We start from the raw sequence: 18,264 nt of genomic DNA on the forward strand, positions 1-18,264 counted from the left end.
TGCAAACCATTGTTTGCACTGAATTTGCTGATGAAATACGGTGACCTTTAACGAAGACACTTCTGTTGTTCTTTTCTGATTCTGAAGTCAGTGTATTTTTATAACTTCTCAATGACAAGAAAATAGTACACAGAATGAAGTTAAATAATATTTCTTTTCAGACTACTGTAATTTAGACAATGTGACATTTCAAAGAACCATGCATATTTATTTCAATAGTAATGACCAGTTACAGTTAATGGATTCCATTCACCCTATTATGCCTTACTGTGTATAATAGGCACCTTCAACATGCACGCAGGTAGCTTTGCCTTTAAGGTGTTTCTTGCCTGAGCATAATGCATAGTTTTATATCAGAGGGGACCAACTGAGGACTCCAAAAGCCATTGAGGTATGAGGAGTACAAACACTGGTAGCACATTTACCACTCTTCGGACTACAGCATCACATCTCTACTTAAATTCCCTTCAAGTTATTCTTCCAGCTAAGGGTGACGTGATACACTCCTGACACAGTACCGTGGGAAGATCTTACCATAAACTGGGAATTTTGGCAGACTTGTGAGCAAGTGTTTCAGACAATCAGTTTGACTGCCTGCCATGAACCACGAATCATCTCTTTAGGAGGCTACAGCAGGGCTTCTCCTGAATAACAAATCTCTGAGGCTTTGACAAGGAGGCCTGGTGGGAGATTTGGAAAATCCAGTAGATGGTCCATGGGTCTGATGCCCTAGCTGGCCACATCTCAGGGATTCTTATTACTGGACTTATCCTTGCTGGGTTCCACTGAGCGCCCACCTTTCTGGGAGGTATGAGGTGCGCTCCTGAGCACCTCTGTCCATGGAGCTGCACCTGGAGGGGATGCCATAGAATCATTAAGGTTGGAAAAGACCTCTAAAATCATCTCGTCCAACCATCAGTCCATCACCACCCTGCCCACTAACCACATCCTTCATGCCCTCCAGCACTCCATGCTGTGGGCTGATGCTCCGAGAGCAGAGGTGACGGCATTCACTTCAGAACCTCATCCCTCGCCTAACCCAAAGCACCTCACCACCCAATTCTGGGGATACGGTCTGTGTGGGGTGGCAGATGAAGAACCTGGTCTTTAAGGACCACGGTGCCCTAAACTCGGTGGCCATGCCTGTGTGGATGTTTTTGAGGTTCATATCCTCATGTGGGAAGTGCTGGGCTGGCCATTTGCAACCAATGGCACACCGCATCCAGCAGACTGCACAGGGTTTTCTCATTTAAACAACCGTTGTAGCACTCCAGGAAAATGGGAGCTGGGATGGAGCATCCATTATGGTAGAGCTGCACCATGCTGCGATGCATCTGACACGCAGTGCATCCGGAAGCAGCTTTATTTTTCACCCACGTTTTTAATTCCCGTGAGCAGAGCAGGAAGCACAGCCCCGCAGGCTCCAGCAGCACAATCTGCAAGCCGAGATTACAGCTTTGTGAGTGCGGGAGATATTTCCATCCTCCTGATGGCTGAGCCGAGAGGGAAAAAGGGGAGGGGAACAAAAAACGTCCATCTATGAGGCGAAAGCTCCCGAACGAGGAGCCCCGGGCACAATCCCGCGGCACCAACCCCGGCCCGCAGCGGGGCCTCACCCGGCCACCGCCCTCAGCGGCCCCACCCGCAGCCCCGCGCCCGTTGCTCGGCAGCTGCGAGCCAACCGAGCCTGCCGGGAAGGTGGAGGGGCAGCACCACGGATAGCTCTTATTGGTCGAAGGAGGTGAGGGCGGAGCTCGAGGACGGCCGTCTTCTTCGCTATTGGCGGAGAGAGCCGTCAGTGCGGGGCGGGGGGCGGGGCCTCGCGGCTAGCGGGGCCGCGTTGAACGCCGCGTTAGGGCGGGGGAACGGAGCGAGGGGGTGGCGGCGGTCGAGGGTAAGCGAGCCGCCGGCTGCGAGGAGAGCGGCGCGAGGTAGGGAGCGGCGCGGGGGCCGTCCTCACCTGTCACCGGGCGCTCAGCCCTCCCTCCTCGCGGCCCCCGGGCTCCGGCCGCGGGCGCGGTCCCTCGCGGTAGCGGCCGGGCTGGGGCTGTGCTTTCGTCTAAGGGGACCCTCGTCCGAGGGAGGGCGGCAGGCAGGCAGGCTGTGCGCGCGGTGCCACCGGCTGTGCGCCGCCGCGCGGACGGATGCCGGCTGCCCTCAGGTAGGTGGGAGCGGGGCGGAGAGGGCAGACCCCGGGAAGGCCGCCTCTGGGCGCCAGGGCTCCCCGCCGCCGTCGCTGCGGCAGGCGGCACCCCGGAGTGGCGCTGCGCGAGGGGGGGAGCGGCTGGGGGCTGCGGTTGGGGGCCGCCGTTGGGGGCCGCCTCCGTGCGCGGGGCGGGGGGAGTTGCGAGGGCAGAGCCGCGCGACTCGTCGCTTCGGCTGTGGGAGGACGCGAAGCCGAGGAGGGTTGGGAAACCCGTTGGCGTGCGGAGAGCTTGTGGCGAGCAGTGTGGAGGTGCTGCGGTGCTGCGGGAGGGAAGTTGTGAGCGGTGCCCTGTCGGTCGCCGCGCCGCGCTGCCGAGGGATGCTGAGCGCCCCCGGCTCCCGCTGTCACCGGCTGCGCGCCGCCCCGCCTGACGGCGCTGCTTCGGCGAGCGCGATTCCCGCTCCCGACAGCGTTCTGCCCTCCGTGAGGGTGTGGAACTATCATTTTTCCCTCATCGCGTTTCAGCCTAAGGGCATCGAATTCATCCTTTCGCATAGTTTTCTGTGTTTGCTTGAAACAACGATAGTGTTCTTAGTGCGTGCGTTTTCTTGCTGAGCTGCAGTTTAAAAAAAAAAAAAAAAAAAAGACAAGCGTTTAATAAGATCTACCTGCCTGGAGTAGGAGCACAAAGCGCCATTTTAACAGGTGGGCTGGGTGGTAGGAGTATGAGCTTTTTCCATTGTGTGGACTTAAACGCTACTTCGAGTTGTGTGGGTGTGCAAGACTGCTGTAATGGATCTTTTCTTGGTTATCTCCTGCAAATAGGTGGTATAGAGGTACTGTTTTATAAGCAAACAACTGAAATTGCCCGTAGATTTTGATGTTGAGAGAATAGATTTGTTATACTCGTTTAAAGCCAGTGTTATTTTCTGAAAATAAGTTCTCATAGAGCAAATTTAAAGTGGCATGGATCCAATGGAAGGTACAACCAGTTCTTTGGATATAAACGTGTTAAACGCCAGAAAGATTGTTTATTCCTCTCATGTCTTGCATGTTTTAAATCAAAGCTGAATGTCTTCTCCTTTACTTGTTAGTGTTTTGCTATACTTCGTGATGCTCAGGGGCTGTTTGACATCTTCTTCTTATTCGCAGCTTCCTTTGATGGGGAGAAGCATGCCATCAATCTTCCTTCTGTAAACAGTGCATTGTTTGTCCTACGTTTCTTGGAGAAACTCTGCCACAGTCTTCAATGCGATAATCTTTTCAGTAGCCAGCCTTTCAGCCCCTACATGGGGTGTGCACATAGTCCCACGGAGTACGATAGGAACAAACCAGGTACTATCAAACAGCTGTTGTTTACAAGTACTGATATTTTTGATAAGTGTGGTTACTTTATGAAATTTAACATTTTAATCTGCTTTGCTATAACTTTAATTGATTGAAATGAATACTCTTCAGTTCTTAGAGGATTCGTTCCAGAGCACAAGTGCTGTGGCAGGTTGGGATAGCTCATACCACATGTGCAGAAATCATTTTGTTCTGCTAACTCTTTCTTGTGGTCAAGTAGGAAACATATGTATTGTACCACTGGGTTACTAAAAGAACAGACTCAAAACTTCACATTTTGCCTGTTCAATTTATGTTTGAATCATAAAATAACCTTGGAGAAAGATGCTTACTACCTTATAAGAAGGGGCTTGCTCTGAGAGATGATTCAGTTCAGCCTATCCTACAACATTAAATACTCTTTTCTTCCTTCTTTGTTCACCTTGCTCAGTGGCGGCTCCAAAATTTTAAATTCTGCAGCATACAGTCTAGTAGAGATGGTGGGTTTTGCAGCTGGCTGCTTGTGACATTTTATGTGAGTTTTGGTACTCTGGGGGTATATAGAGTGAGAGGGAAATAACATGCTCAGGGTCTCCCATCAAATGGCTTGCAGTGCTGGTATTACGAGTCCCGGTCCAAGGGTTATCAGGAGCCATAGCTGAGAAAACTTTGACATCAATGCAGTTTCAGTCTTAGAGGTGCTGCTTTAGAAAATAAAGTATTGTGGTGGTTTGGGTATTTCGGTTTTTATTTGTTTTGTTTTGTTTTTTTTCCAGTAGAGAACTTGTATTTGTTTCATTTCATCAAATAAAAGTCATTTGCTTTAATACTTTTCAGGAAAGTAGCCTAAATTTGGAAATTTGGATGATGATAGTATAAACTAAGCTGTTACTTCAGCTTTTGAAGTTTGTATTGAATGACCGATTCTATGTGAAATGGATTTGTTACCTGGTGAATGACTTGATGTATGTTTTTGCTTTTGTACTTTGACTTTCCCTGTGAGCATTTTTATACCATAATAAATTGGTGATATCTTTCCTTTTCACAGCAAAAGAAGAAATACATGAAAACGGAAGTGTTAAACGATATTCTCAGGACTCTCCACCATACACAGCTCCCCTTTCCCCTAAGCTTCCGAGGAGTGATGCTCATCCATCTGAAGGTGATTACATTGTGTTGTAATACATATGAGGATTACGTATGATTTTGGTATTTTTAGTCAAAAGGACTGAGTATAGTGTATTTCTCTGGTATGTCTATAGCCCTTGACAGCTGAGAATGGAGATATTTATTGATCAGTGGCATGGATTTTGTGCTTATGGACGATCTACTGCAAGTTCAAGAAGTCTTTCTCCTAAACATGTCAGTCTTTTTTGTGAAATCACTCAGGCAGATAGGTGACATTTGAAGCTTCCTGTATGGCTATTTAGTAGAAAAACAATTCCCTTGAAATGGATTAGGAGATAAATTGGAAGCAACTCTAATAACTCTTGGTTTGGGCTAATGACTGTAAGAGCAAGGATGTGTTTTGATGGTACAGTTTAACTGAATGTATGGCTAGCTGCCCCTAGAAGTTGCTCTGCTCCTGCTCTCCTTGCCTCCTTGTCCGTGTAGTGCATCCCAAGCCTCCCTGCTGATGAGGTGACGAGCTGACCCAGTGAAGCACAGAAAACATTTTGGCAAAGCTAGGAGATATCTGCAGTTAGCTTCTCTGCACTGACTCATCGTGGGCTCAGATGAGCACAGGAATGGGTTGGATAAAATGCAGCCGTGGCAGGGACCAGAGCAGCAGAGCCTCTCTGTGCAGCTGACTCCAGGACAAGGAAGGCTTTTGCCTGTGCCATGGCTGAGGTGCAGTAGCTCGTGCCGATTTGTAGTCTGCCTCAGATGTGAAGTGAAGCATGTCAGCTTAAACCTCACAGAGAGACTTAGGAAAGAGTGGTTTTACTCTGCTTTTGCTACTTGTCAAACCATGGTAACTTGTTGATGTGACTCATCCCATCTGATACTTTCTATTGCTGTGGTATATTTGCATAATATTTCCAAAGGCTTTTGAGATTAGTCATTTGTTTCTCTTTTTTCTCTTTTTTTTTTTTTTTTTTTTGAGTTACTGGGGTTTTGTCATTTAGCCTCAGTGTGGGCAGAATAATCTTTTTCTATGGAGAGTCATAAGGCCACACTTAAATCAGAAGAGGATATCAAATTAAAATGTTAAAGCTTATTAAAAATGGTTCTTCTTACAATTTAATATAAACACAATGTATTCACTTCAATGATGTAACCACAACAAATATAAAAATTGTCAATGCAGAGCTTTCTCTGTCTTAAATAGACCCTGGTTTAGGTCTAGAACATCTCTGCAATTAAATCAGATATTTCTAGTAAGCAACTGCGTGAATAGCTGTAAAACACATAATTCTACCTAAATTAAGTTGTTTAAATTGGAGATAAACAGATGTCTTAGACCTGCTTCTCTTATAAGAAATCTCCCTGTAAGTAAGTCGGCACGCGTGTTGTACCCTGATGAGCATTTTGATCCTGGAACCCTTTTATAGATGAAGTTGATGTATTTCTTCAAATTCATTTTAATATCAAAAATGGCAGAATGTTACAGCTAAAGGGATCCATAGCGCTTTCACCTAACTAGCGGCAGTGGATGCAAAGCCAACAATTTCTGCACAGGATTATTAGAAAAATGAGTAAGGAGTCATGCCTGTTTCCATTTGCCAGCAGTGTGACAAGCTTGTTTGCTGATGGCACACCCATCATCCTTTGTTTACTTTTGTGGGTCTTAATCTGAATTAATTGGTCACAAAAGCCAGGAAATATTTAAATTCTCGTTATTCTTTAGAAACAGAGAGAGTTATGTATGTATATACTACAGTATATAGTATGTACGCATGTACATGTTTTTATATATACGCTATACTTATGCTTTCATACATATTTTATACGTATATACATACATACATGTATGCATGGCTTTGCAGGTTTTTGCAGGGAAATTACATCATTTTCAAAAGAAGCAAGGATGTCAAAATAAAAATATCTCATGAAGATAGACTACAATGAACCCCTACAACAACTCAGTATGATGTCCCTGAAAGCTGACACAGATGAAAAAATGTTTGAAACCTGGCAGTTACTCAAAGAAACTGCTTCAAGATTGTGAATGAACTATCTGTCCGCACAGAAAAGATAAGGAGTGTAGTACAAGACTAGCCTAGCTGTCACAAACCAGTCCAGGAGCGCAGGCAGGAGGGAAGCAAGCAGAATGGAGAAGTTAGGTTGAGTAACTCTGCAAAACTACAACACTACAGACCAATTGTGAAGGTAACCAGCAATAGTGTGAGAAGTGATGGCTTCAAGCTGCACAGGGAAAGTTCAGGTTGGATATTAGGAAATGTTTCTTCTCAGAAGGAGTGGTGAGGAAGTGGCACAGGCTGCCCAGGGAGGTGGTAGAGTCACCATCCCCGGAGGTGTTCAAGAAATGTATGGATGTGGCATTGAGGAACATGGTTAGTGGGCATGGTGTGATGGGGGATAGTGGGATTTCCACACATTGGGGGAAAAGGTATGAAAAAAGGAATGTGTCATTCGGTACTGCTGGGTTGAGGTGGGTGGTAACATAGAGGCAGATAGGAACACATAGGAAACGGGGAAATATGAGGTATTCTGTAGGGAAAAAAGAAAAAAAAGAAAAAAGAGATGTGCGATTATGTGCAGAAGAGAACAGTCTGTGGTTATATGAGTCACAGTCAGACTGTACACAAGGTGACAATATCAAAGTGCCACAATGAGAATGTCATACCACTTAAAAGGATGCGAGAAGACAATCAGAGACTCCACATGAAGTAGCTGTCTCTACACAGCTGTGGAGAAGCTCGGTAGCAGTGGTCTGATGGTCTGCAGAAAGTATGTAGGGCTGAAGAGAGAGAATCCTCTTGTTTGTGTTGGAATCCTGAGTCCGTGCACTGTTCAGGAGCTTTTATGTTCATCCAGACGTTAGATTACAACAGAGCAATGTTGTGAGGATGCTGAGCGTGTCTTTTGTCAGCGTGCAGATGTGTAGCAGTTGCTCACCATCTCTTCCTGTGAGAAGCAAGGTGTTTGCTTTGGACTGTTGCAAGCACCTCAGAGTTTGAGCTGTCCTTCACATGGTGTGTACAAGTAGAAGGAAAATCAGTTATCTTGTAGGAGTTGTTCTGCTTCCTAACACGTTTATTTGTCATACATTTAATGGTGGTGTTCTAATTGGGACACAAAAAACCCACTATGATCTTGATGATGTACTTCTCCTGAAGGCTAAGAGCCTGACAGTAATTAAGTCATAGTTGCATAAATTTTACCTTTCTGGCTTTATAGTTTAGTTGTATTCTTGTGTATGAGAAAGTAAAACAAAGTCTCGATTATAACATATGCAGGTAGTGTATGTTTGCATTTAAGCAATAATTAACTAATGAGGTGATAGAATGTGGAAGCAGCAAGAGGGAAGCATTTGCTTATGAGAATGGGGGTGAGAGGAGAGAGTTCTTAATGCTGTAATACATCTATGAAATGCCCTAAAAATACTGTAATTAAGAACAGCAAGCAAATTTGCTTTTTCATCAGTGGAAAATAAATCTATAGTGAGATCTGCCTTTATTCGGTTATGCAGACAGCTTTATTTTTGGTCTCGAATTTTCCAATATGGGTTATTCTGTTCCTTGAAACTGTAGAAGCTTACGGTTGTCTGTGACTTCTGCAAATGTTACGGTCAGTTAAGCAGGAGGAAAATGTTTTGATTGGAAGAATCCTGCTGAAATTTCAAACTCAACACTTCTGTGTTTGTTGTAGCAATAAAATGTAAGAACTTCATTCTTAGGTGCCAGGTGGGTGCTCTGTGCTGTGTGTGCATTCTTTGTCAGTAGGGCAAAAAATACATGTGTAAACGTGCTCTAGTCTGTTTTCATGTGAGGTTGAATGGCTGCCTTTAATAATTAGAACTGTACTGAATTTTTGTAATAGTCAGGATTGAGTTAGAAGATCGCTTTCTGACAGAATCTGCTTACAAAGATACTCTGTGTGTTTTATAAAGGCAAGCTGACGTTCTTAAAAGAAGAAATCTTTTACAGCGTGCAAGTTCTTTAAGATATGGTGATGCATTGTGGTTTAACCCAGCAGATCACTGAGCGTCACGTGGCTGTTCATTCACTGCCCCCATCTCAGTGAGATGGAGAGGAGAAATGAGGGAATTTTGTACTGTACCACATGTAAATGTACCACATATTCACTGTGGGTGAAGTCTCACCAGCACAGAGTAGAGGGGATCATGTCCCTCAGCATGATGGACATGCTTCTTTCAATACAGACAAGGATACGTTTTTTTGGGCCATGAGGGCATATTGCTGGCTCATGTTCCAGCTGGCAATCTACCAGTACTCTCAATCCTTTTTGGCAGTACTGTACTTCAACTGCATATCCTTGTATTAACAGTGGAGGTTGCTGTGACGCAGTAGCAAGATTTATATTTGATTTTGAGGTTTTCAAGCCTGTCAAGGTCCCTCTGGGTGGCATCCTCTCCGTCAGGTAGGTCAACCTCATCACACAGCAGATCCCACTGTCAATACCACTGATAAAGTTATTGAACAGCACCTGTCTGAATACTCACACCGAGGGACGCCTCTTGTCACCAATCTCCAACTTAACATTTTAAGGACACCCTTCTGCAAGTGCAAGAGCTCTCTGTCCTCCAGCAGAAGAAATCAAGCAGAGGAGGCGGGTGACCAGCACGGCTGAGAAAGGACTTGCACTTTAAACTGGGGGAAAAGAGGGGAATGTACACGAAGTGGAAGCAGGGTTGTGTACCCTGGTAAGAATATAAGGATGTTGTTTGCATCTGTAGAGAAAAGATCGGGAAAACAAGGCACAGATAAAGCTGAACTTAACAGGGGATGTGGAAAAAATAAGAAGAACGTGTTCTACATGTACATTGGCAGGAGGAGACAGACCAAGGAGAGTGTTAGTCCTCTGATAAGAGTGGATGGAGAGATGACTTCCTCGGATAAGGAGAAAGCTGAGGTGCACAATAAGTGCTTTGCCTCGGTCTTCACAGGTGGTCAGGCTTCCCATGCCCGTGAGGACCCTGAACCTCTACATGTGGGTGAAAGGAGTGGATTCTGACTCACTATAACAATGGAACAAATCCAAGACCTCCTCATGAAACTGAATGCATATAAGTCCATGGGGCTGGATGATATGCATCACAGGGTTCTAAGAGACATGGCTGAGATGGTTGCTGAGCTGTGTTCCATCATATCTGAAAATCATGGCTGTCTGGTGAAATCCCCAGTGACTGGAAAAAGGAAAACATGATTCCCATTTTTAAGAAAGGGATAGATAAGAGGGTGACCCAGGGAACTACATGCTGGTGATCCTCACCTCTGTACCTGGGAAGATCATAGAGTAGGAACCATGCGAAGGCACCTACAAGATAAAGAGGTGATCAGAGACAGCCAGCACAGCATCACCAAGGGCAGATCTTGCCTGACCAATCTGATGGCCTTCTATAATGGAGTGACGGTATCACTGGACAGAGGAAGGACGATGTCATCTACCTGGACTTCTTCAAAGCCTTTGACATGGTCCCTCATCACATCCCTATCTCAAAATTGGAGAGGTATGGACTTGAAGAAGGAATTTTTCAATGGATTAAGAACTGGTTGGCTGGACATGATCTGTGGTTCTGTGTCAGGGTGAAGGCCGGTCACAAGTGGTGTCCCACAAGGGTCAGTCTTGGGAACAGGGCTCTTCAACATCTTTGTCAATGGTCTGGCCAATGGCATCAAATGCATCCTCAGCAAGTTAGCAGGTAACACAAAGCTGAGCAGTGCAGTTGATACATTGGAGGAAAGGGAAACCATCCAGAGGGACCAGAACAGGCTGGAGAAGTCAGTCCCTGAGAATCTGATGAGGTTGCACTTAGGCTGGGACAACTCCAGGTATTTATAAGGGCAGGAGGAAGACCACCTTGAGAGCAGCCTGCAGAGAAGGACTTGGGGGTACTGGCAGATGAGAAGCTAGACATGAACCATCAGTGTACATTTGCAGCCCAGAGGGCCAACTATGTTCTGGGCTGCATTAAAAGAGGAGTGTCTAGCAGGGAGAGGGAGGTGATTGTTCCCGTCTACTCAGCTCTTGTGAGGCCCCATCTGGAGTACTGCATCCACACCTGGGGCCCTCAGCACAAGAAAGACACAGAGCTCTTGGAACAGGTCCTGATAGGGCTGCTAAGATCAGAGGACCAGAGCACCTCTTGTATAAAGAAAGAAAGGCTGAAGGAATTGGGCTTTTCACTCAGATGGCGGTAACACACTTGAACAGGTTGCCCAAGGAGGTTGTGGATGCCCCATCCCTGGAGGCATTCAAGGCCAGGCTGAATGTGGCTCTGGGCAACCCGATCTGCTGGTTGGCAAACCTACCCGTGACAGCAGGGTTGAAACTAGATGATCATTATGGTCCTTTCCAACCCAGGCCAGTCCATGATTATATGTAAGCAATGCTCACCTTTAATCACCAGTGCAACACAATATGAACTTCTAGGAAAAAATAAATAAATTCTATTCCCCCATTATCAGAGAAGGGATCCTGTTGCCCCTTCACTACCGCCAATTTTAGTGAGGTTTGAACAGTCCCTACTTGCAGCATTCTTTACTTCATTCTTCCCCCCCTCGTTCCCTTTTCAAGCTTTTCTCCCTTTTGATTTCTTTCTTTTTCACTTTCTTCTTAAGAGTTCTTCTTGCTTTCCTTTCCTCTTGGCCTTTAATAAAAAGAATTTTCCTATCTAGATGTTATCATGCTTTTTTTTTTTTCTCCATTAAGGTAGGAATAATCTTGTCTATAAATAGTGATAAGCATTTTCAGCATCACAGTGCATGTGTAGGCTTGTTCAGTCAAGAAATCAGACGATAGGACCAGCAGAATATATATTAACAGATAATTAATCTACTTCCTATAGTAACTTTTGATGAAATAATTTCTAGCTTTCTTCTGATGTTTTTATTTTGGTAGTTTGTAATATATTATTAAATAGCTATTATTTTTGTCTGTATTTCCTATGACAAAAGTTCACTAAAAATGGAAATTTTTCTAATAAAGAACTGATCAGCAGTCTCTTCAGATAGAATCTGAACAGAAACTTCAGTGCTTTTTTTTTCCCTGAGAGTCAATACAGTTTAGAACCTGCTAATCCTGACTGCATCTTTCACTAATGTTTGAGGTCAAAAAGCTAAATCTTGAGGGAAAAAAATAAATAATACCTGAAAGCTTACAGTAACTAATACACTTTGAAACAGCAATGATAGAATATACTGAATAAATGTATCTTCCACGTGAAGATTTTTATATCTTCTGATGAGTTATGCAACTTATTAGAAACAATGTTAAGAAAAACTATTGTAATTTTATTTTATGATTTTTAATATTGTGCTTGCTTCAAGCTGTGAACTGCTGTTGTTCTCTTAAAAAAAAAAAAAAAAATCAAGGAAAATTGCACCTAGCTATGTATAAGGATTATTTTTAATGCTAATGTGTGAAGATTATGCAGAAGCATACTTTAGATATGATCCCACTGATTCTTTGACTCACAAACATCCATTAAAATTGAAAGATACGTTGTAGATAAGCCAGCTTCTTATGTGCCTGAAAATTGAGTAACATTTCTAATTTTAGAGAAATTACCTGTTTATATATTTTATTCACTTATTTGTTTTTTGATAAAACACAATCAGGATATGTTTTGAGCTTTTAAGAGGGAAAGTAAATTTACAAGTAAAAAATTAAAAACTGTATAATGTAAAAGCTAAAAGCAAGTTTAATAATTATCGACTTATATAGATTGGTGTAAAATTTTCAAATTATCAGAAAAAGTCTGGAAAGAAAGAAGTATTCCAAATTCCAAAGAATATTCCAATATTATTCCTGAAGGATGCTTTCCCAGGATTTACTGGGATCTTTACTGGACAAAGTATTTCCCCTTCAGCTCAAACTAGCTGTGTGCTCTGGTGGCCAGGCGGGGTCCTGTCCACCTCTCCCCAGATGGCCACCTCTGTCTTGGCACCAAACTATCCATCCCATAAGTTTACCACTAGCTGGCAGAGTCCCAACTCCAGTACCACCTTGCAGGCTCACATGGCCATTCCTGGTAATTCTTTTGACAACAAAAGCTCCTGTGAGACCATCCTTCGCATCTCCATCCTTTTCCCTTGCCAAAATCTTCTTCCCCAAGTCCTCAGGAATAGGGGAAGGCAGAGACCAGCATTCTCTGAGCTGCTGTGCCAGGACAACAGAAGGAATCCAGCAGAAGGACCTGAGCTGACTGGGGCCCTGAGAATGTGTCAAACAAGTTACAGAAGTGGCTACTCATGTGGAGAAGATGACTTTGGTTCTGACATGAAGCAGCCTGAAGTTCAGCATGAAGGTCATCTTTTCAAGATGAGGCATATTGAACAATTGATTCAATACATAAAAAATGAGTAATACTTAAGAAAACGAACTCACAAAAACAACACATATTTCTCTCTCTATTTTTTCCCCCCTTTTGGACCTTGAGAATCTGTATGTGGATTCTTAAGTCCCTACCTGGTGTCCCTGGTATGAAAAAGACATTGCCACATGGAGCAAGAGCTCAGCCAGGGCTGGTGAGAGTCCAGGGCACCCAGCAGTCGCAGCAAAGGCTGAGGGAACTGCCTACAATCAGTATTAAAAAAAGTGAGTGTTACCTACAGATGCTTACTGGGATTGCGGAAGATCATGAAGCCTGGCTTTTCTCACAGGTGCTCAGTGACAGGAGCACAAGCGGCACCAGACACATGCTGCAGCATGGACATCTTCCAGCTGGGAGAAAAAGACTGTCCCCATGAGGATGCGTTCCCAGAAAGCATGGGTGTCTCTGTCTTCCCCATGATATCTAACCTTGACTCAATCTAGCTGAATGTAACTCCCCTCCTCTGAAGAAAAGCTGTGAGATTTTAGCTTGGACAAGGCTTTGGGGATGATTTATTGTAGCCTTTTGATACATACAGTGGGCTTAAGAAAGATGGAGAAAGACTTTTTCTGATGATCTCTAGTGACAGGAGAATGGGGACAATTTAAATTCAAAGATATATTTAGATTAGAATTAAGGTAGAAATCTGTCACTATGAGGCTGTTGAGGCAGTGTAACAAGCTGCCCAGAGAAGCTGTGGATGCATCAGTGGAAGAGCTCAAGGTCCAGTTAAATGGCACTTTAGAGTAACCTCATCTAGTGAAATGTGTCCCTACCCAGGGTGACACTTAGTAGAATGAAAAGGCTCTCACTGTGAGGGTGCTCAAACGTGGAACAGGTGACAGAGATACAGAGGATCTCAATCCTCCCCAGATTAACCAGGTATAAGTAAGCTTCACTGAATCTAACCTAAAGAACCAACAACCAATGCTTGCAAGTTGTATTCCGTTCAGAGGCTTTCCTCAGAAAACGAGTCAAAGAAGAGAAGCTATGAAGCAGTGGTGAAGGGACAGCTGTCCCACTTACCCCATTAGTCCAGTGGACAGTTCAATGGTACAATTTTCTGCATCTATACAAGGCATAGAAAAAAATATAAGAAGTACCCAAGCAAAAGGGGTGCGTTGAGATCCTCTGGTACCATGGCAACACTGATGTCACCAAAAACAACACAACTAACTCAGTTTTCTTTAGTTCAGTAACAGTCTGTATGATTGTTTGCAATTTAGTCTTCATAGGAAACAGAATCACCGCTTTTCTCTCTACCTGAAGAGAATGTACACAGGGGTAAAGTGATGGGGGGACAGACACACTTATACATGCATCACTAAGCAAGAGCATCCATAAATAAAAGCATGCTACATAAATGCCAGCTGTGGCTAAACAAATAGAATCATAGAATCACTCAGGTTGGAAAAGAAATTAAAGATCATTGAGTCCAACAACCTAACCTTACTACCCTAACAAGCCTCTGCTAAATCATGTATCTGAGCAGCACATCCAAATGGTTTTTAAACACATCCAGGGATGCGATCTTTTAGGTAACAAAGAACTTTTTTATAGCTATAGTTTTATAAAGTTATTCTCTCAAGTTGTTCAATATACTTAGAACCAAAAGGGCAACTATGTACCATGAGAAATAAAGAAAACAAGGAGAGAGAAAACGAAGGAAAAAAGGAAGTAAGAACATGTTTATATTGAAAGAATTAAAAATCCACTACTTCAAGTTTCTGAAAAAGAAAAATAGAGATGTTACCATGCAAGGAATTAAGCAATAATTCTTTTTCCAGCAACCAATACAGAAATATGAAGTTCTGTTCGGAAAAATAAATGCTGAAAACAATTAATAATGTAAAAAAAATATTTATTTTCAGAACTTGCTAATTACATACATTCTTCTAAAAGTTTGAGGTTCCTTTATTAAAATAATTTTCTAATCTAGAAGTTACATAAGCACTTATGTGAAAAGGAAAGATTTATAGATTTCTCATGCAAAGGCTGCTCTGAAAGCAATGCCTTCTATTTTATTTTGTTGGCCCATGATATCAGAGGTAGACATCAGTAGTATAACAGTAGAGATTGAACGTTCCCACCAATATCCCACTAGATTTTGTTGCCATGATGGCAGCATAGTGGCAGTCTGTGAAAATTATATCTGACACAGAAGTGCACATGAAACAAAGATATAACTGAATTCCTCCATGTGGAAAAAACAGCATCCATTGACATTCTTCAATACTTGATGAACATTCACAGAGATTTAACAGTCAGTGTTAGCATAGTGTGTTAGGTGGTGTGTTTCAGCAGTGGTGACAGTAATAGTGGATCAAATCTGCTGCTCCAGGCTTTTTTTTTTTTTTTTTTAAACAATACGCACAGCATACAAGCCCTTCTTCAATCACCACCAAAAATGCATAGCTAGTCATGGTGACTACATTGAAAAATAATCTTCTGTACCTTAGAACTTATTCTATTTAAATGGAAACTATATTATATAAGATTATGATGATACAATTTGATAAATGGGAAGCATTACTTTCAGAGCAAAGAAAATATTTAAGGGAATGTATTTAAATCTTATTTAATTTATTGTGACTTTCTAAAAGATAAACAAAGTCCAAGTGTCCCATAAAAAAAAATTTAGTATTTCTAAATCAATTTTTCTGAAGGAGAGCCACAAAGATGATCAGAGGGATGGAACACGTCCCCTGTGAGGACAGGCTGAGGGAGTTGGGCTTGTTCAGCCTGGAGAAAAGAAGGCTGCAGGGTGACCTCTTAGCAGCATTCCGGTACCTAAAGAGAGTCTACAAAGAGGAGGGGAGTCAACTCTTTGAAAGGGTAGATAATGGCAGGACGAGGGGAAATGGTTTGAAGTTGAGGGAGGGAAGATTTAAGTTGGATGTCAGGGGAAAGTTCTTTACAGAGAGAGTGGTGAGGTGTTGGAACAGCTGCCTAGAGGGGTTGTGGATGCCCCATCTCTGAATGTGCTCAAGGCCAGATTTTATGAGGCCCTGGGTAGCCTGGTCTAGCATTAAATGGGGAGGTTGGTGGCCCTGCATGTGCAGGGAGGTTGGCAATCCACAATCCTTGAGGTCCCTTCCAACCCTGGCCATTCAGTGATTCTGTTTTAACATCTGTACATTCATTGATTATACAGTATTCCATCAAAAAACCTTAAAAAATCTTTTAAAAATGAACTAGCAATACATACTCTTCTAAAGGAAATGCTGAATGATTTAAAAAAGTGTTCAAGTGTAATTGAAAAATGTTTGAGTATGCAACTGAACATTTTGGTGGGATATGTATGCATGTAAAATAGATTTTTTTAAAATCTGACTTTGATTATGCATCCACTGATGCATAACAAATGTACTTGTATGGGACACACATTGCTGTTGCAGATCACAAACCTGTGGTGCCTGAGAATATCCACCAGTAACTTCACTACAGCTAGACATTTAAAAATAATGGACTGCTCAATTTGCTGTGGTTTCAAGAAGTTGATACAAAAATAAAACATTTTTTGTATGAGACTAAATATATGTTAAAAGAATGAAAAATATATGTTAAGTTTTAATATTTCATTTAAAAATTGTACCATTCTTAGGTGCTGAGTTGATGACAGGGCCTGCTGGGCTGCTGTGTGTGTCTGGGGTGCCCTGTGCTGGACACAGCCAGAACCAAAATAGACCCATACCTATTACTGTTAACCACTAGAGATAAGAAATTAGCTGAAGTCTGTTCTCACTTACTTTCATACCAGAATAACAAACACTTGCAAAGAAACAATCACAACTATTTCTTTCTGGGGAGTAGGTAAACAACCCACACTTTAAATACTTATTAAAAAAAAAAAAAAAAAAGTTATTTTTGATCCTAAATCTGCAAAACTCTACTGTTTGAGGAGTACCATGTAGCAAATGAGGAAAATCACCAATTTTTATGATCTTCAAGATAGGAAGTCCCCTCTATGTAAAAACAAATAAGAAAAAAAAAAAGAAAAAAAAAAAAACATGCTAGAGAGTACATTAGAAAAGAATTAAGCTTTCAAACAGAGCATGTTTTCAAAGAGATCTTCAAATGTTTTCACAGTTCATTTCCCTCACTCTCCATTGTTTTAATACAAGTACTGAGACATGCACCTGTAATATCAGAAAAAGTAAATGCCAAGCTATGCTTGCAGATGTTGAACTGTGACTATGCTGGCTGAAGATCAATTACATAGAAATTGTAGAAATATCCAGAATAAAAATATCTAAAGAGAAACAGAGAAAAAGAGGGTTGGATGCTTCGGATAACTCTTAAGTGTTCTATTCACTGTCACAAACAAAGCTACTAAGTTTACAGTGACTGCTGATAATTTTCTCAAATCTGTGATTCTTTTTTTCTCCAAAATGAAAAACAGTTTTAATTACAATGATTTAATACAGTTGCTACAAATATGAGAACATGATTAGACAAAACATATGCTTCAAAATGTTTCTTCCTATCTATCATTTAATATTTTTATGCAGTTCCATCTGCATAAAATGTTCTATGGTCATAGAAGTCCATCTTTTCATTAAGACAGTTTAGTGAACATTATTATTATGAGTAATAAAATATTATGAGAGGTTGGCAAAGAACCATTTACATGGATTATGAGACCACATAAGTATCTTCACAATTTAGGTGGAAAAAAAAAGTGTAAAAGAATAAATATGTATTCATATGTTTACATACATATGGACATATAGTTCATTCAGCATAGGGAGTTCCAGTGGCCATCAAGACACTTCATCAGTTTTTTGATCGTGAAGGTTTGTTTGTTTGTGAGCATAGGCTGATGAAACAAAATGTCCAGTATATCTATCTAGTGGCACTGGACAAAAGAAAATTGGTTAGGTTCCACACAAGTTAAATAGTGGCTTTCTTATCTACTTTAAATATTCCCTGTGATATTTTGATGTAATATATAGTTTTGGAGAGTGGAGTTTCTGTGAAGTACATATGGCAACCATAGGAGAGAGTGATGGAGATATGAATAGTTGGTAGCAATAGCATGACAATGGCAAAGGAAATTACAAGTATCACAGAAATTTTTCTGATGATGAATGCAGCTGATGAATGTGGAATTAATAGTGAAGAGGAACAATGGTTTCACTTAAAGTCACTACAGGCAAATAGGATTAACTTGTCAAAATCTGTTCAAGCTCTAATTTTTAGCACTTCAATATTTTCAAAACAGTTACTGTAAATATTCCTTTCAAATACTTATGGCTTAAGCCTTAAC

The 18,264-nt window shown here is 42.0% G+C and overlaps 1 protein-coding gene across 1 annotated transcript in view; it reads left to right on the forward strand.

The window, feature by feature from the left end:
• Positions 1 to 291: 291 nt before the first annotated feature.
• LOC149915804 (uncharacterized) overlaps positions 292 to 18,264 on the forward strand; it is a 67,133-nt gene continuing 49,160 nt past the window's right edge. The window contains exons 1-4 of the mRNA XM_090151074.1: positions 292 to 301; positions 1,545 to 1,931; positions 3,299 to 3,481; positions 4,521 to 4,634. Of these exons, the coding sequence (XP_090007200.1) occupies positions 292 to 301; positions 1,545 to 1,931; positions 3,299 to 3,481; positions 4,521 to 4,634 (694 nt within the window). The remainder of the gene's footprint in view (positions 302 to 1,544; positions 1,932 to 3,298; positions 3,482 to 4,520; positions 4,635 to 18,264) is intronic.

Source organism: Phasianus colchicus, chromosome 15 (genome assembly GCF_987193195.1).
Source record: "Phasianus colchicus chromosome 15, bPhaCol1.hap1.1, whole genome shotgun sequence".
Classification (NCBI taxonomy): Eukaryota; Metazoa; Chordata; class Aves; order Galliformes; family Phasianidae; genus Phasianus; species Phasianus colchicus.